Source organism: Lutzomyia longipalpis, chromosome 4 (genome assembly GCF_024334085.1).
Source record: "Lutzomyia longipalpis isolate SR_M1_2022 chromosome 4, ASM2433408v1".
NCBI lineage: Eukaryota > Metazoa > Arthropoda > Insecta > Diptera > Psychodidae > Lutzomyia > Lutzomyia longipalpis.
In genome coordinates this window covers 2,037,861-2,062,145 of record NC_074710.1, presented here as the reverse complement: position 1 = coordinate 2,062,145, position 24,285 = coordinate 2,037,861, and the positions used below count along the sequence as shown (strand labels likewise).

The 24,285-nt window shown below is 36.0% G+C and overlaps 1 protein-coding gene across 1 annotated transcript in view; it reads right to left on the bottom strand.

Moving 5' to 3' along the window:
• The window catches only part of LOC129795678 (uncharacterized), a 115,727-nt gene extending 93,172 nt beyond the window's left edge, over positions 1-22,555 (bottom strand). The window contains exons 1-2 of the mRNA XM_055837144.1: positions 21,236-22,555; positions 46-790 (exon numbers count right to left, since the gene is read on the bottom strand). Of these exons, the coding sequence (XP_055693119.1) occupies positions 46-789 (744 nt within the window). The 5' untranslated portion in view covers position 790; positions 21,236-22,555. The remainder of the gene's footprint in view (positions 1-45; positions 791-21,235) is intronic.
• Between the last annotated feature and the right edge of the window lie 1,730 nt (positions 22,556-24,285).

Below are 24,285 nucleotides of genomic sequence, written 5' to 3'. Positions count from 1 at the left end.
ATCAAATTGCAGCGACAATGCTGAATTGTATGGCTGTGTACTTACTCGCTTGTTGTCCCGGAACTTTAGCCAGCCCGACACGATGGTCTGATCCGGTTGACAAGGCATTTCGCCACCATCATCGTCCTCGGTGCGGCTACTCCGTGTCTGAAGTTGCTCATCCACCATCCCGGCTTTCGGGACAACACCACCACCGAAAATCGCCGCTGTATCCCCGGCACTTTTGCGATTATGTATGGGGGATGAAAAGACCCCCGGCTCCCCGAGAATTCCCTTCATTGGCGATGAAAAGACATCCCTTCGCCGTACCCCAGTGCAATCGTCAGATCGTGACATATCCCCATCATTGGGGCAGCGTCCACCCATTCTTCGTGATGGATCCGAATCCACACGTCGTCTCGCCATGGGGCTACCACCACCCTCCGCCTCAAGCTGCCTCCTGCCCAACGTTGGTGTTTCCTGATGACGCATCCCCGTGCATCCGCCCGAGAACTTCCTCCCCACAGCTGGGGATGAGTCTGCAGATGAATTAAGCTCATCGTCGAATCTCCGGGCACACAGACCCGTTGGCTTATCCCGGATAACACCCTCGAGCTTATCGAGACGCCGATGGGGCAGTGGAGACGACTTTGCGCTCTGACTTCCACTCTCAAGAAGTGCACGATGGTGTGGCTCGAGCTTTCTCGTAATGCCCGGGGTGGTTTTGCATGACTCAGAATTGTGCAGCAACATCCCCGACATTTCACTGAACTCCCGGCGTCTGGGTGGTGTTGTTATTGGGTGATCCATTCTAAAAGCCAAAATGAAATAAATCTTTTAATTCTTTTATGATTTCGAGTTTTTCTTTAAGTTTTATTGGTCATAAATTATTTTTTTAAATTCATTATTTATGCTGAAAAGTATGATTTTATACTAAAGATGAATCAAAAAAGGCTTAAGTGCTTATAAAGAACTTCTGATTTGATAATTTGTTTAAAATGATAAGTTCTAACCCATTTTCTGTTATATTCTTTCTGTTATATTCTGATCAGTGAGAAAAATTCATTGAAAGTTCAACTATAAACGTAAATGAGAAGCTTAACACAAAAAGTCAATTAATGGTTAGGAAAAAGAAAAGTTTTTTTCATTTTCCATTATTTGAATAATTTTTTTTTGTTAGAAAAATTATGCAAAAAGTACAAAAAGGTTCTAATTTTATGTTTGAGCATTGAGTTTGTTTAACCTGGAAAAAAGCAATTAATATAAGAGAGTAGGGCAAAAATAAAGAGCTTAGAAAAAACTGAAATTATCATAATTTCCAAGCGAAATTGATCAATTTTTTAGGTTATTTCTATTGGAAATTTTCTGCCCCACAAATCTCCTTCAAACCACTTTTATTATCTCTAAGAAATATGATTTTTAGAGTCTTTTTTCTAGACCCTTGACTGACTTTCTTGCCCCATTCTCCCCTATTAATTGCTTTCTTTCTGGATCAATACAGTCTTTTACATAATTTTTCTAACAGAAAAAAATCATCCAAATTTAATTCTCAAAACAATATGAGAAAAAAATGTTATTAGGTCTCATTTAGACGTACTTCCCCTATATTTTATTAATCCCATACATGCGTACTTCTCGGGAAATTGTGTAGGTGGCAAAACACCCCCAAATGCAATGGAGTAAATAAATATTTTCTCACTCAAGAAACTAATTTAGAAGGGAAAGCATGGATTTAGGAATAAATTCACAAGTAGAATCTAAAACTTTTGCAAAATTCATCCCATCAAAAGCCATCGCTTTCGCCTTTTATTGAGATTTATGTGTATCTGACGACCATTCCTTGCACGTCTCCCACACCCCATGCGGAGCCCACGCCATGGAGTGACACGAAGACAAATACTCGACTTTGCGGGAATTCACCTGGATTTTTTTTCCCTCAGTGAATGAAATTTTCATTTCATTCCCTCATGAGAGTTATTTTTCTGCACATTCGAATGCCAGGTAGAGGCGATGCAAGAGATTTTTTGGGGGAATTTTTCTTTCTGTGCAAATATAAATAAATTGCCGGTGAAGTTTTATACCGGTAGAAAGTGCTCCAAAATAGGGGCTACCAATTCTTCCTTGTCTCCTCGTACACATCTTATTTTCGAGGGAGGAGAAGGGGCGCTACCACACCCCCCATTTTATTAATAATTCATAAATGCACCCCTCTAACGTTACTTTACTTACACACACACGAGGGTGGTTTGGGGGTACCTCCATCAATTTGCAAATTGCATGATCATTTCAAATTATAAGCAAACACATTACGTATTAGCTGAGGTATGTAGCGTCAGAGTGAATGTAAAGCTTCAGGAGGGGTTGAGGACGGGGCTTAGGGGTAGTTCAGGGCGGGGGGATTTTGCTATGTAGGACGTTGAGTTTGATGTTGGTGTAATCGTCATAATTATTGCTTTTGTTTAGAGAATTTTAGATGAACCTCGCTGGGAGCCGTGTGAAGTCAAAACATTCCCCCCAAATGATATCCCAGTGTGATGTACAAAAGCTATCTTGCCAGCAACGAGCTTTTAGGCGATGAAATTATTGAATAATGCCACACAAAATCCCCACCGCTAGGTCTGCAAATTGAGATATTGACGTTTATTGCAATTCCATTGGAGCTTCCTCCGCGTTGGCTATCAATGTCAAAACTCTCGGTGTATTTTAGTCGAAACCTCTCCCCAAAAATAGGGTATACACCAATGGACATTATGTGTAGCTCGCCGTGTGGGTCCCATGGGGATTTCTCCATTGTTTATTGTGTGGTTTAACAGCTAAATAATAATATCAAATTGTGGCGTGTGATGAATACACCATGACTATGTTTGAATAATATCGTAATATATTATACATACATAGCAAGTCTAGCGAGAAGCTTTTTCCAGGTTATTTGATATATTCAATCACGCGCCGTGCCAACGCTCATGCAGAGGAAAAAACCTTTCGTAAATTCCTCACAGAGAAAGGATGTATATTGAGGACGTGATTTTATTTTTGGGTTGTTTTCTCTGCAACAGCCCCAGGCGCTTTTCACTCCCTACAAGAAGCACCATAGAAAGCTTATTCAAATCAATCACACTTCAGGTGAAAAAAGACGAAAAAAATTTGAGGTGAGGAAAAGAATACCCAGGTAGGTGCCAAGGACAAATTTTCTCCTGCATTTTTTCCACATAGCTCAAAGGGCAATGTGCTCTGGAGAAAAAAAAAGGTTGAGTGGAAAATATGGAAGATATAGTACTTTAAAGATTTTTTTAAAGCAAAATTTAGGATATTTTTTGAACTCTTAACTTCCTACCTATAATTAAAAGATTGCTTTGGAGATTTTTTTAGTTTGGAAAAAAGCTCAAAAAATTGAATTTTCAGTTTGCTTGGGTTGCTTTGATTATACACATAAGAAAAAATAATTATTAAGAAATAAATTATTTAAGAAAAAGTCTTCTATTTTGAATATTCTTTACACATTGAAAATGACAGCAAATAATGTATTTTCCAAGCGCCCAAATAGCATATTTCTGCGTTGTTGTTGAAAATTCAGAAGCTTTCAAGCCTTTTTAGTGAGATACTTAATTGCTTCAAAGCTTTTCTTTTGTATATGAAAAAAGCTCTTCTATTGAATTTTTATTATTGGAAAACCGGAAAATATAAAGAAGAAAATAGAGCTTTGAAGCTCTGTTTTCACTATAAGTACATAATTTTTTAACTAAAGCTTTTCTCTTATAAAAAAAGTTCCTCTATTGATTATTTAATCGGAATTTCAGAATTAAATAACGCAGAAAAGAAAGCTTTTCTCAATGAGATACTTTACTAACTAAAGCTTTTGTTTTTTTTTGTTATCCCTCCATAAAGTCTGAAGAACTAAAACTTTAGTTTTATATATAAAAACCTATTCTATTATTTATTCACAAAAAAGGAGAACACAGCTTCAAAGCTTCAAAGCTTTTCTCACTAAGTACATAATTTTCTAACCAAAGCTTTTCTTTTATACAATAAAAAATAGCTCTTAAATTGATTATTTAATCGAAATAAAATAAAGAAAATAGAGCTTTTAGGCTTTTCCAGTGAAATACTTAATTTAATAATTAAGATTTTTTTTTTAATGTACATAAAGCTTTTTTTCCCGCAGACCTTCGGGTGGGATAGAAGTCGAATTAGAAAGCAATAAAAAGAACAAAAAGCTTTTGTATTGATTATTTAAATGGAATAAAATACAAAAGCAGAAAAGAGAGCTTTTAAACTTTTCTCAATGAGATACTTTACTAATTAATGTTTTTTGTTTTATATATAAAAAGCTCTTCTGGTTGATTATTTAATCTTTAAAAAAGAAGAAGAAAACGGAGCTTTTAAGCTGTATTTTACTAAATACATAGTTTTCTAACTCAAGCTTTTCTTTTACATATAAAAAGCTACGCTGTCAGAATGGTGGAAAAAAACGATGAAAAAAATTGAGCTTTCAAGCTTTTTTCAAGTGAGATACTTAATTTGATAGCTAAACTTTTTTTATTTACAAAAAAGCTCTTCTCAAGACACGAATCAAATAAATAATAACATTATGCAAAAAATCTCTTCTCTTGAGCAGCATTTTACATTTTTTTTAAACTTATTACTACCTCCTATTCCTAAAAAAGAAAGAAAAAATTAACGCAGAGCGTGAAAGCTTCGTGCCAAAGCTAAACTTTTGTAAATTATTCATCAATATTTTTATACTTGGAGCAAAAAAGGAGCTTCACATATCATTTTCTTATCTTTATTACACAATACCACACTCCACCGCCGAAAGTGGTTCAAGAGTGCCCTCCGGAAGATATATAAGAATGGAAGTGGATGTCATTACCGAAAGTTCATTTTTCCCCCCACACGGAAGGAGCGCCAAAAGCATTGTTCGATGCGAAAAAGAATATAAAGAGGAACACAATCATTCATCCATATCGTCGTGATAACGTATCAAAAGACACGAATCCACTTTGCTTAGAGGAGCGTGGAGAAAAAGAGGCATCATTAATCAGGAAAATGCAACCCTTATCTATAAGGAATATATTCTCTTGTTGCTTTAATCCTCTGCACAGGGTGTCCCGGAGAAAGTGTTCAAGTTTCTTTTGGCAAAGGAGAAAAGAAAATCCCAAAAGGTGCAATTTGTGCTCTTCTCCCCAAAACATAAATAGTTCGGTAGAAGAGGTTTTTTTCCTCCTTATTGTTAGTCATAGGCAATAGAGCATGTGTGCAAGTTTTACCCCATATTGTACCACTCAAGCTGTATGAATTGGCAGAGGCACGAAAGCGATGGAGCTCATTCATTAATCCTTGTCGATAACGCATGGATCTCGTTTTTCTTTCTTCCTGTCGCCGAGAGCTGCCCCCCATTCCCGCAGTACACCCCCAAACAACCCCACAAATTGTGCACACGAAAGACACCCTCGAATGGAGAAAGTGAAATCACTTTGAGGGGTTTGTCTTGGGAAGAAAAATGTCGGAAGAATTGTTGGAAACGAGATGGGAGATTTTGATTGGGAATTGATATGTGTGTGTTGAAGGCATATCCTTTTGCCGAAGCATGATTCGGGTGAGAGGCAGGATTGAAAAAAAATGTGGATAAATTAATCATTTTATATAATTCATGAGAAAACTACGGAGGGTTGTGTCGATATCTACATGCGGAAATTGATTCTGGGGGGCGCATCATTCTACCGGGAGGCATATTCGTGCACAGAGGATTCCCCCGGAAAATGATATCCGAGAAAATACATCTGCCTACGAGGATGGAGCGTGAGATAAAACAAGAGAAAGTCAATCATAACGCGTCCAGTTATAAGAGTTGGTGTCCCACAACGTGTAGAAGTTTGTTTATGCGTTGTAGTGCGATTTGTGAGCAGAATTAGTAGGCAAAGTTGATTTTTTTGTGAAATTCAGCAATTTGATGGATAAAAATGGTCATATCTCTGGTTCTATAAGACTTACAGAAATTTATTGACCAGTTTTGGAAAGGTCTTGAAATAAACTATAATCTGACATATATTTCGATACATTTCAAGGTGACCTCTAGAACACAAAATGGCGGCTATTTGTTTTACTGAAACAGTTTTTGGCATTTTTTGCCCTAAAAGAATGGTTTTACAGGGTTCTAATGTTCTAGAAAGTTGTAGGGAATTGCAAAACCTTTAATTTGATACCAAGTTCAGAAAAATCGGACAAGCCGTTCAAAAGATATGGCTATTAGAACTTTTCAAATTCAAGAATTTTTCAAATGGCTATATCTTCTAAACGGCGACATAGATTTTCTTCATTTTTGGACTGGTGCAAGATTATTAGTCCTGCTACAACATATCAAAATTTAAAAGATTTGCCTAATGGGGATTCGGAGATATTGCCCCTTAAATTTAGGCAATTTTTGTTTTTGATTTTAGCGCCTCTTGCGGATGTTTTTGGAACTTGGAATGTTATAGACAGTTGTAGGGCTTCTTTAAACCTTTCATTTGATACCAAGATGGTCAAAATCGGTCAAGCCGTTCTCGAGTTACATCGAAAAAACACTTTTTGCTTTGTGCCGCCATATTTGCTAAACCGCTTGACCGATTTTCAAGTATGAATTATCGATAAAAATGTCTCACTGAGCTGTACAACATACTAAAATTTCAGACCTCTAGCTGTAAAGGAAGTGGTTGATGGTAGTTCAAAATGGCGGACGGCGGCCATCTTGGATTTTGAAAATGCGAAAAAATGAAATTTTACACCCAAATTTCTATAGAAAACTTCAAACCGGAAGTCTCTATCTCCTACCATTCTCGAGTTATAAGACAAAGTATGGACCACCGGCAGGCCGGCAGGCCGGCAGGCCGGCGGGCCGGCAGGCCGGCCGGATCAAAAATTTTCCACCACCATTTTTGGAATGTGGGATGTCTGAAACGTGCTCATACCAAGTTTGAGCCCGATCTGAGGTGGTCGGAAAATCCGACGATTACAATACTTGGTGTTGGCCACGAAGTGGAACACCAACTAATAACATTTGAATCAAATGAGATTACCAGACGAGAAAATTCCTCGCTATGTCTTCTGTGTGCATTGAGGGAGGCGGAAAAGGGGTGCTGTGTGGGAAAAAAATGTTAAGGAATAAAATTTTCTACAATTTTTTTTCTCGCCTCATAATCTGACAGTGCAAAATGACTCACATTCCCAAGTTATACCCTGACACCCTTCCACTTCCGGGTATCCATGATAAATGTTTAATGCTTTGGGTATATGCACCGACAAATCTGTATATCTTTTTCATCTTTTCCTTCTTTCTCCACTTTATTTATTTTTTTTTACCGGAGAAAACTTTTATTTAAACAACTGCAGAGTAACATATAGGTTGCTTAAACAAAGTAGTTTGAAAATAATCTTCTTTAGGAATTTTTCTGGAGCTTTTAGGGGTGAAAATTTGATTAGAATTTAAGTGGAGTTAGTCTCTCAGTTAGAATAATTGATTTCTATGTAAAATTATCCTTCCAAAGTTCTTAAAAGTAAATTTATTTCTTCTCAAAATAATCCGTACTCATACACAAATAAAAAAAAAACTTCCAACACACGCACTCTGTATGTAATTTAATTGAAAGCTCAATGTGCTAAAATGGTGCTTAAAAGTCTAGGTTTTGTATGCATTTCTAACAATAATCGCATTAAAGGCACAAAAAGCTCTGTCGCGATGAGTGCATTAACACGTTGGCGTTTTATTTACCCAAACGCTTACCGAGGGGAGATTTAAAATGAATTCTCTCTGCGAAATATCCGTTGGATTTAGCCAATTGTCGCCCCCCAACTTTTCCGTCCGATTTCACATCAATTTCCCCACATTTTGTGATTTCCCCGCACTATGAGCTTTTCGCAGCAATTTACATTTTGACGCACCCACCACTTACCACTGAGCTCGGAATGTTACTTTATCCAATCCTTACCACCCACTCAATTGTCGCGCGGGAGCCGAATAAAAAAGTTCTGCCAAAATGTCTCTCCTCATCGATTTGTGTTTGATGTGACAAACCAACGGGAGGTGGTGCAAAAGCACACCCCCATTCCACCCCATACCCAATGGTAAACAATATGGAAATTAATATCACCGCATTTGAGTGGATGACCACGCGAATTTCGTTTGCACATCGGCTATGGATGCTAAATTAATTTGTAAATTTGTGAATTGACACACACATTCGACTCTATCTGTAATTCATTTACTCCCCGTACGCACCCCCAAAGTACCCCACACCCCACTACGCCACCCACCTCTACGCATTCCTATATAGCTAATTAGCTAAATTCATTCAACATTTCCAATGAAAATTAATTAACGTGTTGTGGAAGAAGATGAGATTAGCTGGATGGGTTGGATGTTTAATGGGAGCTTTTTTATCATTTTATTGATGACACACGCACGTCATAAATAAATTTGCGCAATAGAATAGAGTGGGATTATGTATGTTTTGTCAGTTTTGTAATTTAAAAATTATCTAATTTAATTATGAAAATACTCAAAGAAAGAAATGCTCAGAACGTTAAAAATTTTAAAAATTTCATGACTAAATATAATTTTAAAAATATCAAATTTAATGTGAATGAAGGGGAAGAAAGAAAAAATGTTGCTTAATTTTCCAAAAAAAAAACTCTTCTGTAGCCACAGAAGAAAGCTCTCAGCTGAGCCGAGAGATTAGAGCCTGATGATGTCAAAAAATTTGGAGAAACGTAGGGAAGCATAAAAGTTGTATCTTACTTTAATCGATTGCGATGCCGTTTAAAGAAATTCAACAAAAACATACATAGGGGAGGACGGAGCTAATAAAGTCATTTAAGGGTTTGGAAAAAGGGGAAATTATCATATAGGCTAAGATTTATAGAGCAGTAAATTTCCCAAAAAAAATGAGCTATTACATTTCGCTCTATCTATTTGGGAAATATGATATTTTGAGCTTTTTCTAAACCCTTAAGTGATTTTTTTTAACCCCGATCTCCCCTAATGTGTTTTAATCTAAAGCCTACGTCGGTTAAACACCCCAATTTGATAAGAATACAAAACTTATTTTCTCTTCAAAATTATCTCAAAAATAAAATCCATTTAAACGAGAGCTTTCAGAACTTTCATTGAAGAAACATTTGCATATATTTTACCTTTCATAAATTATAACTTAACCCCCACAGTTCAATCACAAAATTCCACCGCATAAAATAGGCAACAATAGAACGATTTTACTCCACAAAAAAGAATATTAAAAAAATCTTTTGAAATCACCCCTTAGCGTGAATGAACGTAAAGCTAATTGTTCTTTTTTTTTTTAGGGGGAATATAGAAAAGGCTCACGGTGTGCCATATCCATTTTCTGCCTCTGTCACCATTTTTTTCAATTGATGGATAATCGGGGCCTCAGGAATTGCAAGCCATTTATCATGATCCCAAGCCCCCAACTTGAAATAAAACCATTTGGTGAAACAGGAAAAAGCCTCGCACACCCCCTTGTATAGATGGAGCGTAGAGTAAAACGATGTAAAAGCCTTTACTTCCGGATGTACTGCACGGGGGTAGTCGGGGTAGTACTCTATCCGCCCTCCCGAAAAAAAAGAGAGAATCCGTGTTAGGGATGTCTCCCTCGTCGTGTAGTTTCTAATAGGAAAAAAAAGGAACTTCCAGACAATGCGTGTGTGTGCCCAATAAAAACTAAAACCTTTTGTCCCGAAGCACGCGGATATTGCGCCAATGGTTTGCGTGCAATTTTCGCTTTGGAAGTTAATTAGGCATTATGTGCAGGATGTGCCATTAATAACTCACCATCCGAATCATCTTGCTCCGGGGATTGCCGAACCACCCCAAATGATGAGTTTCCCCGGAGGGGTGGGTCGAAACAAAAGCATTTTCATACATAATCAAAACACAGCCACATAGAAGAAGCCACGAAGCATAGCTCACCTCAACCCCCTCCGCACACACACACACCTAATTCACCAAAACTTCCATTTAACTCTTTTGAGCTTTTGTGTGATTTTGCATCATGAATAAGCCTCCCTGTAGCCATTCACTTCCTCCTGGATGCCGCCTTGGTGGTGGTGTTTGTCTCAAATTATTGTTTTGTGTACTCGGAAAGTAATACGCAGAGAAACCATTCATCATAATCTATTTTGTGTGTGCTAAATGAATTTTTGGGTCTATACACGGTACAAAGATGAGCCGCCACACGAGGGACGGGAGGATACACTGATAAAGTTTGGGAGTCATATGGGAAATGAGTTGATGTCCTCAGAAAATATATAGATTAAAAACCTCAGTAGAAGACGCATAATTACCCTCTTTCATGCCAAAGGTTAGAAGAATATTGAGAATAATTCAAAATTTGAATTATTTTGAAAAAATATTAAACTTTCTCCTCATAAATTACATTAAAAGAACCCTAAAGAAATTACAAAACCAACTTTGTTAATACAAAGGAAAATTAAATTAAATAAATGTCCAAATCAGACTCTTTTAGATCTCAATAGAAAATGTTTTTTTAATAAATAGAAAGTTAAACGTTAAGGAAAAAAATCAATTGTTAGAAAAAAATTAAAACGTCATAAACGTTAGAAAGGAATAATCCAGGAAATATCAAATATTAGAAAAAAACATTAAGCACTGAAGAAAAAACGTTTAATGTTTGAAATTAAACATCAAACGTCAGAAAAAAAACGTTAAATTTAAGAAAACTAACGTCCAAAAAAGAATTATTAAACGTTGAAAACAAAAGACACACAGTAGAGAACAATCGTCAAACGTTAGAAAAGATAATCAGCTAATAAAAATAAAACGTTTAAAGTGAAAAATAAAAAAAGAAAAATGTCGTACGTTAAAAACGTATTAAAGTGAAGTGAAGAAAAAAAGAAACTATAACGTAAGAAAAAAAACTTCAAAAACGAAAATTACACAATTTAAATGAATTTTCAAAAGCTACTAATTTCAATCTCTCCCAATCAATCTTCATAACTTTCGACTTCTAACTAAAATTTCTCCTTTAAGCTGCGATTTTCTGATTAAAAATCATCCCTTAAAAAAATCTTCTCAACTCCCTTGCTACTCCTCTGCTAAATCCCAATTAAGAAGGGAAGTCCTTTTGGAATCGCGACAAGATTATTCCTTGAGTACCTCAAAAGATTAACAAATCCATTTCCTGTTGAAATCTTAATGAGTTTACGGAGGAAGCATTCTTAATTTATTCATGTATAAAATCCAATTTGATTAATTCTTAATCTACAGGAAGCAACTCTACATTTGGCAGAGAGTCCCATTGTTGGACTGTGTGTAGCATGATTTCTGCCTTCACTATAGGTATGATTTTTCACTTTTGCAGCCGGGTTAAGTATACAGGATGAAAAAAAAAACGCCAAAACCCCTTTTAATTGTCCTACAACCAACTCTTCTCTGACATCCTTTGCGGGGGAGCATTTGGGAAATAATAATCCAGCATCATCAGACACATTCACAGTTGGAACCGTGACAGTATCGTTGTTCTAGGCTTTGCCATATATAGGGGAGGGAAAGCACAAAAATCTACTTTCTCAGCATCAGCACGAATCGTGGCTTTTTTGCCATGGGAGGCCGTGCGCAGCCCTCAAGTACGGTTCAGGGGGTATGTAGAAAATGACGGCAAACACTCGTTGTTATTCATTGTGTTTGGTTTCTGACGTGACAGATAATTAGTGTCGCCCCCACTCTTTGCCCTCAAGACTCAACCATGATGAGCTTTTCAGCTCCCCCCCCCCCAATGCTATCTCTATGACCTTTTTATCATCACAAGAAAGCTCTGAACTTTCCACAGTACAAAAAACCACCCCAATTCTCTACGCAACTTCTCCCCATTCCCAAAAGCAAGGGAAGAGGCTGAGGGTGCTTGAGAGCTAGAGCCGGGAAAATACGAAGATATCGCATAGAGAAGGTAATTTTCCTGAATGAAAATCCAATTGGGTCCATGTGCGGAGAATATACAATATTCAAGAGCGCCAAATAATTAACTTTTTGTATTTTACGAACAGGTGGGAACAGATGCGGAATCTCAGCGTGGGGAAAAAACAAGATAAAGTGAATGTGTGTGTGCTAAAACCCCCCTCTTAGCGATAATATTAAATAACATCTTGTTGGTTTAACCCTCAAGGCAATGCCACCCCTTTCCCATCGTCATTATTAAAATTTATTCAGACATTCACGTGCGCGCCACTGACGGAACTTTTGGAGTTTGGTGGGTGGCACGGCGGCATTTTCCCTGTGAGGCCCCCGGGGTGGTGTTTTGTGTGTCTCTAAATATTCCCCATAAAATCTCTGGTGTGCTTGAATTAAATGAGGTCACCAGGGAAAGAGGGCAATCCGTGGGTTTGTGATCTTCTTGTATATGATGGCTTGCCTACCAACGCCTCTGCTGCTTGTACAAGAAATTTACAGAAGGGCTCAATTGAAATGTAAAAATGTTTTCATACAAATTTCTTTAATTTATATAATCTCTTTAAAAATTTTAATTTGCAATTAATTAAATTTATTTTACAAATAGCGAAGAAGAGGAAAACTTTCCAAAACATTTTTAAGAAATCTTGATTTCCGAAAGTAATAGAAATCAGTTTTTTTTAATAAAAAAAAAGAAAATTTAAAACATTTAAATATATAAAGTAAAATGTTTTTATGTTTGCCTTAGAAAGCTTTAAAAGCTCTAGTTCGATAAGAAAAAATTTACCAACAAAAACAAAAAAAATTGAAAGGTTTTTTTCTGTTTTAAAGCGGTACAGTCACGGAAATTCTAGGAAATATGAAAAAACCTTTCAACAATTTTTAATTATTCAAAAAATATCATTTTAAAATAAGGAAAGACTTAAGTTACGTTACGGAAGCTTGAAAAAAATTAAGAATATTTTATTTAATTTTTTTGTTGTTTTTAGGTTATGTTTTTAACGTGCTTAGAGTACTGCCAAAAACTTATTCTTTTTTCTCAAATTAAAAATAAAAATTTACACAGAATATCCAAGAATAAACATCTTACGTTTATTACGACGCTTTACACCTTTACTTAACATTTTCATGTGAAATTTCATAAATACTTAAAGACACTTCAATTGCCCTACGCTGTGTTATGAATGTATATTCAGAGAAAAGGTGAAGCTAAATGGGAAACAATTAAAAATAATTTTCCTCCTCACCCTGAATGCCAAACAAGAAGCACTCAGATGTCTCTTTTCTGTCTCCCCAATATTGTTAGCTATACTATATATATGATACTTCCGGGGTGGGATTCTTCACCTGACGTCTGCCTAATTAGCAAAGGTATAAAAAAAATGTGGAAAAAGGTTCGATTTTATTTTAGAAACGACATTTTCAGCTATTCAGTTAAAATTAATTCATCTGGAAAATTGAAATTTTATCCTGTAAATAGAACCCCACAGCAACACTTCCCCATCTTTTTTACGCCCTCCCCTCCTACCTCCCACTCACCCCCTCCAAGACTTGGAGTATTTAATTTCGCACTTTCATTCATGAAAAAAATATACCCCAAACGCCAAGAAGCCATTCAGGGAAGCATTTCAATGGAATAAAAAGTTGACCCTCCCGTGTAAACCTTGATCCACCCCCACACGGAGTTTACCTTCATACAGTATTGAAGTTCAAACCTCGGTTCATGCCCCACGCTTCCTGGGAACCATGAAAATTCCATTGAAATTTTTCTGTGAATGTCCAATTCTTTGGAAATTCTCAACCTTGGGAAAATTGAATTTTCCACTGTGAGCTAAAAGTGGAAACTTTTCCCACTGAATGAACCAACAAACCCATCTCGTGAACAAGAAAAATTTTGATGCAGGAGAACACTCCCAATATATTCCACTGTACAAACGTACGTGTTTAGTTAAAATACACCAAACTATTTGTGGATTTATCAATAAGATTTTTCTTTTATTATTTTGGGGGGTAAAAGCAAATATGGGGGATCAGCTTCATGGAAAATTATACGCCTGGAAGGAAACCTCAAGAACTGATTCAATTTCGTGACTAGAGTGTGAATCAAATGCACTTTCCCACAGCTCTTTTGCACGCTCTATTTCCTAACAGATTTTTTTTCTACGTCTTCTTATATCCTCTTTTGCCTCAATAATAAATTTTCTAGTTTTCAAGCTTTTCAAGGAATCAATGGAGCTTTTAATTTTTTTTTATTGATGCTTTGTTGTATTTTTTTCTTATTCATTTTACTCGCAAAGTGTATGCAGAAAAGATATAGATGAAGAATATATCGTGTCAAAGGGGAATTAACGTGTAAAAGAGCGGTATAATACGCAGACATTTATTTTTACACGACATGTAATAAATTAAAAGAAACTAGAATTTATTTTTTAATTAATAAATTAATAATTGTAAATTACCTTTAAATTGAAAATAAATTACAAAGTGAAAAAAAAATACAAAATTAAAGAATTTTCGTTTTTTAATAAGTTTTCTTAGGGAATTTAAAGAAAAATCGTGCATAAAACATGAGATTAGCAACTGAGCGGATATTTTCAAGCTCTTTCCCATCCTTCTATTTCCTTTAGCTCCACGAGGAAGCTCTTCTTCATTAGGTGGTGGAATTTTTATTTTGTAAGAAAAGCACCTTCTTTTCCTTTTATTTATTCACAAAAGAAATCCTCAAAATGAAGAAAGAAAATGAAATAAGTTGGGTCAGTGTGAAGGAAAGAAATACGAGGAAAAGGAGGAAAACTTCTGTTCCATTATGACATCCAATATAATCAATGTGACCTGCCGTGCAATGTTGAAGATGGTGAAGGTTGAAATTCGCATCTGCTCAACTTTGATTGAAAAACTTTTCTTTGGCACAATTTGAATGGTGTATGGATGGGAAAAAAAACCAGGAACGTGCAAAGGGTTTGGAATGCAGGCCAGGAAAATAGAGGAAAATGAAAATATTTTAATTCCTTTCTTTTCTCATTTCTGACTCTAAATTTCTTCCGTTTTTCCGTTTATATATGTCGCGTATTTTCTCCTATATTTTCATCTGTATACAAGAATTTCCCGAGAGAATGGGAATTTTCCATGAAAAGATGCTGATTTTCAGCCAAAACACCGGGAACAACCACTCGATGTTTTCAACGCTATGAAATTTCATATTTCCTCTCGCGACCATTTTAAAGTTAATTATTAATACGGAAAATACTTCTTCTTTATAAATAAATGTGAATAGAAGCAGTGGTGAATGGGAAAATGAGCGTCAGAGAAGTTCTGTATGAGGGAGAACGAGAATCCTAATTCCATATTCGAAACTTGAATACGTTGCCCATTCTTCCGCCCCAAGCGGAAAAGATACCTTTTTCCTCCAGGAGGTGGTTTGGGTGGAGAACTGTGAAACGCGGGACGGGGAAACTCAACCACTTCAATAGACACAGCACCGGGTAAAATGGACGGAAAGAGAGGATGAAAAGTTTTCCGCGACTTCCCCACCTGCAACCCGGCATATTCCGTTGAGACGTGGTTGAATAAAATTCCCGTCTACCGGTGCGGCTAAATGGATAGGAAAACAGGTAAAATCGTTCATATCCTCCCATGACGGCTGAAATTTGCATGAGAAAGAATCAATTTTGTGTTTTTCCCTCATTTTATGTGCATCTTACACATGAAACTTTCAATGTCGAAATTGTATTCGCCCCCCCTGCGGCCCCTTTCTTGCCCATCACTGCGTGGGAATGGGCAGAGGGTGGATGATGTTCAATTTTTATGATTGGAAACTGAATGGCACACAGAAAGAGAAAAATTCCCATATAAAGAGATAATATCAATTGCTGAAATTGGATATTTCGACAGGGTAGGGGGCGGAAGGATCAAAGTGGAATAAATTGAAAAATTATATAATTGAAAAAGCACAGATTTTAATTGGGACAGAAATAAAATAATTTTAATCACATGATGCCAATGATTCAAAATGATATGAAGTTGCTCAAAATGTGCGCCACAACCTCTATTTATTTTTATGTTTTTTTGCTAAGCTTTAATCATGGTTGAAATTTAGAACTGAAGTGAATTTATTTTTATTATTTTTTCTAGTTAAAAGTTCATTAAATCACTTCAGTAAATGTAGATTCCTTGAAAGAATTAATTTAGGCAATAAATAAATTCAATAATTATTAACCCTTTAAGGTTTATTGGGTCATACGCCGACCCAAACGTGAAACATTTTATTTTTTCAATTATTTATGAATGTAATTGTTTTTCCATGTTACAAATGCATCAAATTCACGCATAAGGGGTCAAAGAAGACGTTCTGAGTGAGAAAAGTCCTCTAAAAAAATTCATAGAATAAAAATCGCGATAAAAGAGCGCATGTTTCAATGTTTTTATGTTTCACGTTGGACGTTAAAGGGTTAAAGGGAGTTTATTCATTATTATGTGGGAAAATCTCTCATTCGTGGAAACATTCAGGAAACGCATAATCCTGTAGAGAATCAGAAAAGAATAATAAATCATCAAAGATTTAACATTTTCCACTGAAACAAGCTGAGAAAAACCTTCAATTGTCTCCCTAAAAATGTAAACTATGACGTCACTATTTTGTTTTTAGTCTGTTTCAATGAACGAAGCATAACTACCTTGTTAAACATCACCGAAGAAACATAAGCGTGAATGTTTCAGCCATTTAAAAAAAACAAAAATTAAATAGTGACGTCATTCCGTGCATTTTGAAGCATGTTTCATTGATGATCCCTTTCACACTCGCTATGAAACATCAAAGTATTGAAACATTGATCATTTTGGCGCGATATTTCATCTGTAGACGCGGTCCCCAAATGAAAATTTCTACTTGTAAAAAATATTCTTCAGTGAAATAATTCTATTACACGACCCTCTCTCTAACTAATGTAAAAATAAACGAGTCAATAATTACATTGAAAAAAAGCTGCTTGTAAATAACATTATGTTGTTGTCTAAAAGAGATACAAAAAAGCTCAATAAATTGAATTACAAATTTCAATTAACCCTTTAACGTTTTTTGGGTCATACCCTGACCCAAAACGAAAATGATTTTTTAGAGATACTTCTAGTTAATATTTTTGGATGCTTTCTTCGCCAGTATAAAGCTAAAGGATCAACCTTTCAAGACATATTTTTTTGATTCGTCCAATAAATTCCTTTATAGTCGATTTTTTGCACCAAACTTGGGAAAAATTGGTCGATTTTCATCACTTTGAAAATCAGTATTTTTTTCTATTTTATGATTTTCCGATAGTCTAAATCGACTTGAATCTTATAAATAGACTAAATAACAAGAAAAAATTGCTTTATGGGAACCTTGAAAGTTGAACCAATTTTCCAAAAAGCTTTTCCAAACTTTTTGGGTCAGCATATGACCCAATGGACGGGAAGGGATACAAAACGCGGAATTTTTGACAACTCGTTTCCCATACATAAACAGTGCGGTGAAGTGGCTGGATGAGCCACGATTTTCAGTGATTTGAGTGATTTCCTGGCCAGAATCTCTGGCCAAGATGTGTTCTGATGGAGGGATGGGTATCCTCCTTTAGTGTTGTGTTAAGTTTTCTGCAATTTTGTGGTAAATAAGTGGTAAATTTAACGCAAAACCGTGACAAGGTGCGTGTTTACAGTGCGGAGAAGTGGCTGAATGGGCCCCGAATTTCAGTGATTTGACCGATTTCCTGGCCAGAATCACTGGCTGGGATGTGTACTGATGGAGGATTAGGTATTCTCCTTTACTCTTCTGTGAAGTTTTATCCAAATATGTGGTAAATAAGTGGTAAATTAACCACAAAATCGGGGCAATGTGTGTGATTAGAGGAACCTTCACCTGGGATGACACTGAAAATCCTGACCAAACCACTTCTGGTCGGTCTGAATCTCATTGTAGTTCATCCCAGGGTGCTTCCGAGGCGTCTTGGGGGTAACATTACCGGCCACGGACACAGAGTGCTTCTTAATTGTGATTATCAAAAATCCGTGTTTTGTATCCCTTGCGGTCCATTGGGTCATATGCTGACCCAAAGCTTTTCCGGAAAATCCGTAAGTTGGAAAATTTTTTTTTCGACTGAAATTCATATAATTAGGCCCAAAGAGTTGGAAAATAGCAAAATTTCCAAAATCGGCCCAGCAGTTTAGGCGCGGACCTTAAAGGGTTAACGAACCTCCACAGCAACCTTTTGGAATACGAATGAATGTAATTTAGTGATTTTTAAAAGCTCTCCAAAAACCCCCATGTGTGACAGTTAATATATCAAATTGAATTAGTTGGTACATAATGAAGAGTTATCGCAGCCGGAGGGTGAGACGGGGGGAACACAATATCAAAATTTCATCCAATATTAATCACAAAATTTTCCATGAGAATCACTCCCGCCTATTTTTTTTTTTTTAAGTGTGCTATTTTGTGTATTTATGCCAATAAAATGGCTCAAAACTTTGAATTAAATGAGCCAATAAAATTGCAGAAAAAAAACAAACATTTTTCCCTCTACGCCATGCTTTTTGCTTTGGGAACAATTTTACGTTGAGGGGGATGAACCCAGTGGAGCGAAACTAACAATTTGTGACAATTTTCCTCCCATCCCTTAGGTGCACCCACAGAATTCCCTTCGCGCCCATGGAGATGCCTCCTCAAATGGGCTGAGGGTTGATTTTCAAACTCGCTTGATTGCAAATTTTGTTATTCCCATCACACTTGTAATTCCTGTGTCGTTTCAGGGACGTGCCGCATGGGCCTCGATTGCCATCCATGATCCAGCCAGCCAAGAGAATTGGTATATAAGCTGAATTCGAAGCCCCTTGAGCTTTTCTCCCCGTACACTCCACCCCATTTCTAGCACACTGAGTGTCCAATTTCAAGAGCGAAAATTCTCCCCCAAAATGCATTTGTCGCTGAAAGAAGCTCAAAAGACGAAATCTAACTCCCTCCCCCCAGTCAACGTACACCCCTAATGATGCCAAAATAGGATACATCTTACAGGGTTTGGTGGGGGGAAAAGCGAGGGTGGTTTAGTGAATGAGGGAGAGAATCCTAATCAAGGTGTTTTTGTGTTCAACCCCTTTTTCCACACACCCTGGCCAAAGAAGACGTCTCCGCGCAGAGAAGAGAAATCGATACAAGCAATCCAATCGCCAAATAACAAGACAATAACATGGAAAATAGGGGTGTTTTGATACGCTCCAGATTAACCATATGAGAGGGATTTATTTGGCCATTAGAAAAGGATTTTTGGCACTGAGGAAATTCCTGGAAATTGCGGAAAATAGAATGAAGTCATTCAATGCAATTAATGTCCATTTCAATTGACATTATCCCTCTTTTCCTATAAAAAAGAGCTTTAAGAGATCTTTTAGAATTCTTTTTGAACAAATTTTTATAGATTTATAAGAATCTTACAAGAAGTTTTTCCTTAATTTTCTTATAATTTTATCTATTTTGTGGAAAATTAAGAGGACTTACATGAAAGTGTAAAAGAAAAGCGTTAAAATAAGATAAAGTAAGCCTAAATTAACACTTTCGCGTCCTCATGAAACATTCAGTATTTTTTATCACGATATTTATTTTTTGAATGATCTCAGACAACATTTCTCCATTTAAACGTCTTCTCTAACTTGTTTTGCTTCATTTTCAACTTAGAAAAATTATTAAAATACCTTAAATTGAGGAAAATATAATGTTTCACGTTTGTTTCAACGTATGACCTAACAGACGCGAAAGGGTTAATGAAACAAAATGTTTATTAAAAGATTTCTTCATGATTATCCACCAATCTTCTTACTCAAAGATTTTCTTATTACTTTTATTGAGGACCTAAAACATCCTACTGTTTTAAAGGAAAATGTATGATTTTATTATTATTTTTTTTTAACTCAAAAATATACTGAAACATTCAGTCTGAAACATTTTTAAATAATGACTGACAACTTGAAATATATGTCTTTCTTCTAATCCTCAAAACTTTGTGTAAATAGTATGAAAAAAAAGCTGAATGAATGATTAAACCTTCCAGAGAAGAAATAAATATGCTGCACATGCCATACATTTCAACCTTAAACACTCGGATTTTCATCGTGTAAGCACCTGTCAGTCAAATGTAAAGAAAACACCGTCACACTTGCGTGTTTCACTGTTTACGTTTTGTTAAATGACAGTACCAATCATACACCAATAAGAAGTTCGCGTGACCGATTTAAAGCTCATCAGGCTAAAAAGTTAAGGTGTTAGTAGTCACACAAAATGACATTTTGTGGTTTTACCTTGGAAATTTTTCACAATCTGTTGCTATAGATACAAAAGAAAGGTAAGTGAAATATTCTTGTGAAATTGATTGATCTTAATGTCAAATGTGGCGGAAGTTTGGTGGCCATTTTGGATGCTATCGAAAACACTTAACCTCAAACTTTGAGAAAACGGTTTTATGCTTCTTTTAACCCATTTTCTCAAAAAAATTTGTAGAAAAGAGAAACAGACAAAAGTAAGGCTAGAAACAGGAGAAATGAAATGAAGAAATATTAGAAGATTAATTTGTAATTTAATTTCAAGAGAATTAGAAAGATTTGATAAAGGAAAAATAGGCAGACAAGCTCAATACATGTAAGAAAAAAATTATCTTGAGTAAGTTAGAACAGGAGATTTAAGTTAGAGACCCAAAATATATCGAATAAAAATCTTGTTCAATTACGAACAGGAAAATTCAATGCAAAATAAAAGCGATTCTTACTTGAAAAAGCATTAAATTAATATATATAAAATTCAGGTAAAAATAATGCTTCACGTTTGGCCACTAAAGGGTTAAATCATCTTATTCCTTTTGTTTATGAGAATTAAGAGTTCAGTTTGGACAATTCTAACTAAACCACCTTGACATAAAATAAAGCAAATATTTAGAAGTTTTGAAACATTCTCCGCATGTTGCACATATAACCACAATTCTGCAGCATGAACTTACAGTAGTTTGTTACTAAAATACCTATTGAGCTACACCCCTGGCAAGGTTGAAAGTCCTTTGAGAAGTTCCTAAAATATTTCAACACATTCCCCCTCGGAAAGTTTCCCTCCTGCTTAGGGTGCCACAGTGAAACCAAAAACACACAGATTTATATATTTAAAACTTAAAGCTGAAGCTTTAAGCTCGCGTTGGGAGCTCGTTTGTAAATCAACCCCAAAAAATTGTTTTTTTTCCTCATAGACTTTGCACAACTTGACGATATGAAATTTGAATACGGCAAATTGATACTCACCCAGACGGAGATATGAATTGCGAGTCCCCAAGGAAGTTTTGCTCGTTCTGTGGAAATTCGTGCTCAAGGATGTCAAAAGATGTGTAACACTTTTGCGTACTCCACTTGATATATTTTTTTCTCTTTTTTCTCTCTCACTTTAAATTGTGTTTGAGGATGGTTATATATTCCACATACATATGTATGTATAATAGGGAACTTTGGGGGAGGGTTACAGCGCGCTCGTAATTTTGCAAGTGGCGGCTAAACCACTTTGGACATTTTCTCACTCATAAAATAACTCGCAGTGTTCGTGCTGAAAAGCCAACAATCAACCAACACTGTAAACCACCTTTTTGTGCTTTGGTGCACTCAGAAACACTCCGCGTTCCTTTGGTGAACTAATAAATAAGTGCACCACCCTCTGAATGGTGTCACCACATACACTGCAACTCCAGAAATTGCGCTAATTCTTTTTTGCTTCGTGGAAATTGGCGCAATTTTTATTGGAAAGAAAAAAAACTTTTCAATGGTTTTCTTCTCGTGCGGGACGGTTCTGTGAGTAATTAATTTATTATCTTGTCCATGCCACTCACTGAGACAAACTGCGGTTAGAGCACAGAGGAAAAAAAACAATTTTCCTTTTTTTTCACCAAGCACAGAAGTATCTCCTTGTGGAAAAATAACACAGGCAAAAAAAAATTCTCAAGTCCCTTCGGTATCACCAACAGCTGAGGCCTATGGCTAACGAAACTAATCTGTGAGTCCTCGGTGGAGACGTAATCCATATAAATTATTGTCCTCCATTGTGCGACATCTTTTAATAATAATGAGTGGAAAATAATCCATGGGCGAAGTTATATGGCCCCCGCAGCACAAGGTGAGGGGCGGCTAAATTCCTAATCGCACGAAGAAGAAGTATGGAGAGTAGAAAAAATGTCTGTTCGTCAGTTGTTGGGGGATTGATGGGGAGCCGGGATGTATGTTGGTTGCGACATGAAGAATAAGAGGCAGCAATCAAATTTACGATGACACAATTCACCACTCTCTCTACCCTTACAATTGAGTCTCCTCTCCTTTCCACCCCGTATTACCCCGCGAGTACTCTGCAGATGTGCGATGCACTTCGGGGGGCTATACGTAAGACAAACACAAAAAATAACAACCAACTACCAGCAGCAATAAATGACACGATAGCATGAATATTCACAGAGTACCATTGAGGAGGAAAAAAAAAGTTTTACCTCCTGGGAAATCGCAAACACGGAAAATTTGATAAATCGTAAAACGCGAAAAATGCCACCAGGATTTTGTGTAGACCGGCGAACGGTGAAAGCCGCACTGAATGAGAGTTCCGCATGAGAATGGCTTTTCACAACAAAACACCCGACACTGGGATTCTCATCTGTACACAGTGGGGTTGTTTTGTCGCCGCTGCAAAAGCATAAGGGGAAGTTTTTCTCTTACACGGAAATGCGCGCGCAAATGAGAGAAAATCCACAGAGAGAGAGAGCACCCCATGAGGAGTTTTCCGCCTGCAGAGCATCCCCCCAAGCAATAGAACAAGACACAAAAAAACTCACCTGCAGCAAACACACGGAAGAATCTCCTGGACTCTGCAGAGAGGACATTCAATCTACCCCCTTGTCATACCCATGCAGATAATTACGGAGAGAACATGCGAGACATTCCTTTGTAAGCAGTTTTCTTATAAAACCATCACAACCATCTGATTTAATTTGAAGACGAATGTTCAAGAAGACATTTTGTGGGAGTTGTGGGCTATAAACATACCATAATTCAAAGGAAGAATACTCCAAAGATTAATTAACCGATAGAACCTCATTTAATCTTTACATTTTATAAACCACAATTTTGAGGCCTTCCTCATGCACAGCCACACGCTATGTATACTCCCCTTTCATTCAAAGAATTAATATCTTTGCACCCTTTACACCAAAGAGAGATTTTGCTTTTAGTTTGCAGAATATTGAGCACATCATTTCTCTTTCCCCACAGAAAAATATTATAAATTATTGATTTGTATCTCATTAATCAAATAGATGGGATTTAAATAAATATATTAATCTCTTCCAATCATATTAAATTAAATAAACAATTTTGTTTTTGAATATTGCATAAATGTTAAAATAATAACTAAAATAAATTAATTATTAGTTACCTAATAGGGGATTTTGTCATGTTAACCCTTTTAACGCTAAAAATTAGTCAATGATTTTTAAAATGGATTAAGAGATTTTTTTTAATTTGTATTTTTGGTAATTTAGACTAAATACTCTTACGCGTGTTTAACGTTTTTTCAATTTTTATGGAACATTTTAAATAATAAGAAAAGATAATAAATAATACAAAAAATTTAAAAAAAAATCTTTCTTTTTCTTATTTTTTTATAATTTGTGAACCTGATGAAATACAAAGAAATCCATCGGAACGTCATGTGAGGAATACCACTGGGCATTTCATTCTGAAAACTGAATTCAAAATATAAAATTTTTTATCGTTATTTATGACAGAAAAAAGTTTTTAAAATATTTTTTAGGGAGACCCAATGGACGCGAAAGGGTTAAAAGTTTATTTCTGTTGCTTTCTTTCAATTGATCAACCTCTTTCCAGTAACATCTCGACAGATTCGTTGCCATCATCAAGCTCTATTGTACAAAAATAATTATTTTAAATTCTATGTTTTTTCTGTTTTTTTTTTTTAATTTATTTAACCGTCCATACGCCATGACCGAAAAACTTACGCGCATTGCCATGGGCTAACCGACCCCATAGAAATCCTCGCAAAATAGCAAATTCTTTCGATTAAATGTGCATTAATAGACTCCTTGGTACACCCTAAGAAGTCTTTTATCCATTTTATAACACAAAAATAATTTCTAAATTGATTTTTTGATGATTTTTTCAATGATTTTTTGAGGTTAGAATCGTCTAGAAAGAGACCAAGAGTGAAAATGAGAAGAAAAAAATGGAAAAATTTGGCCGTTACACTAAATTTAGAATTTCCACTTCCTACATTTTTGTTAATAACTTTTTTTCTAGTGGTCGGA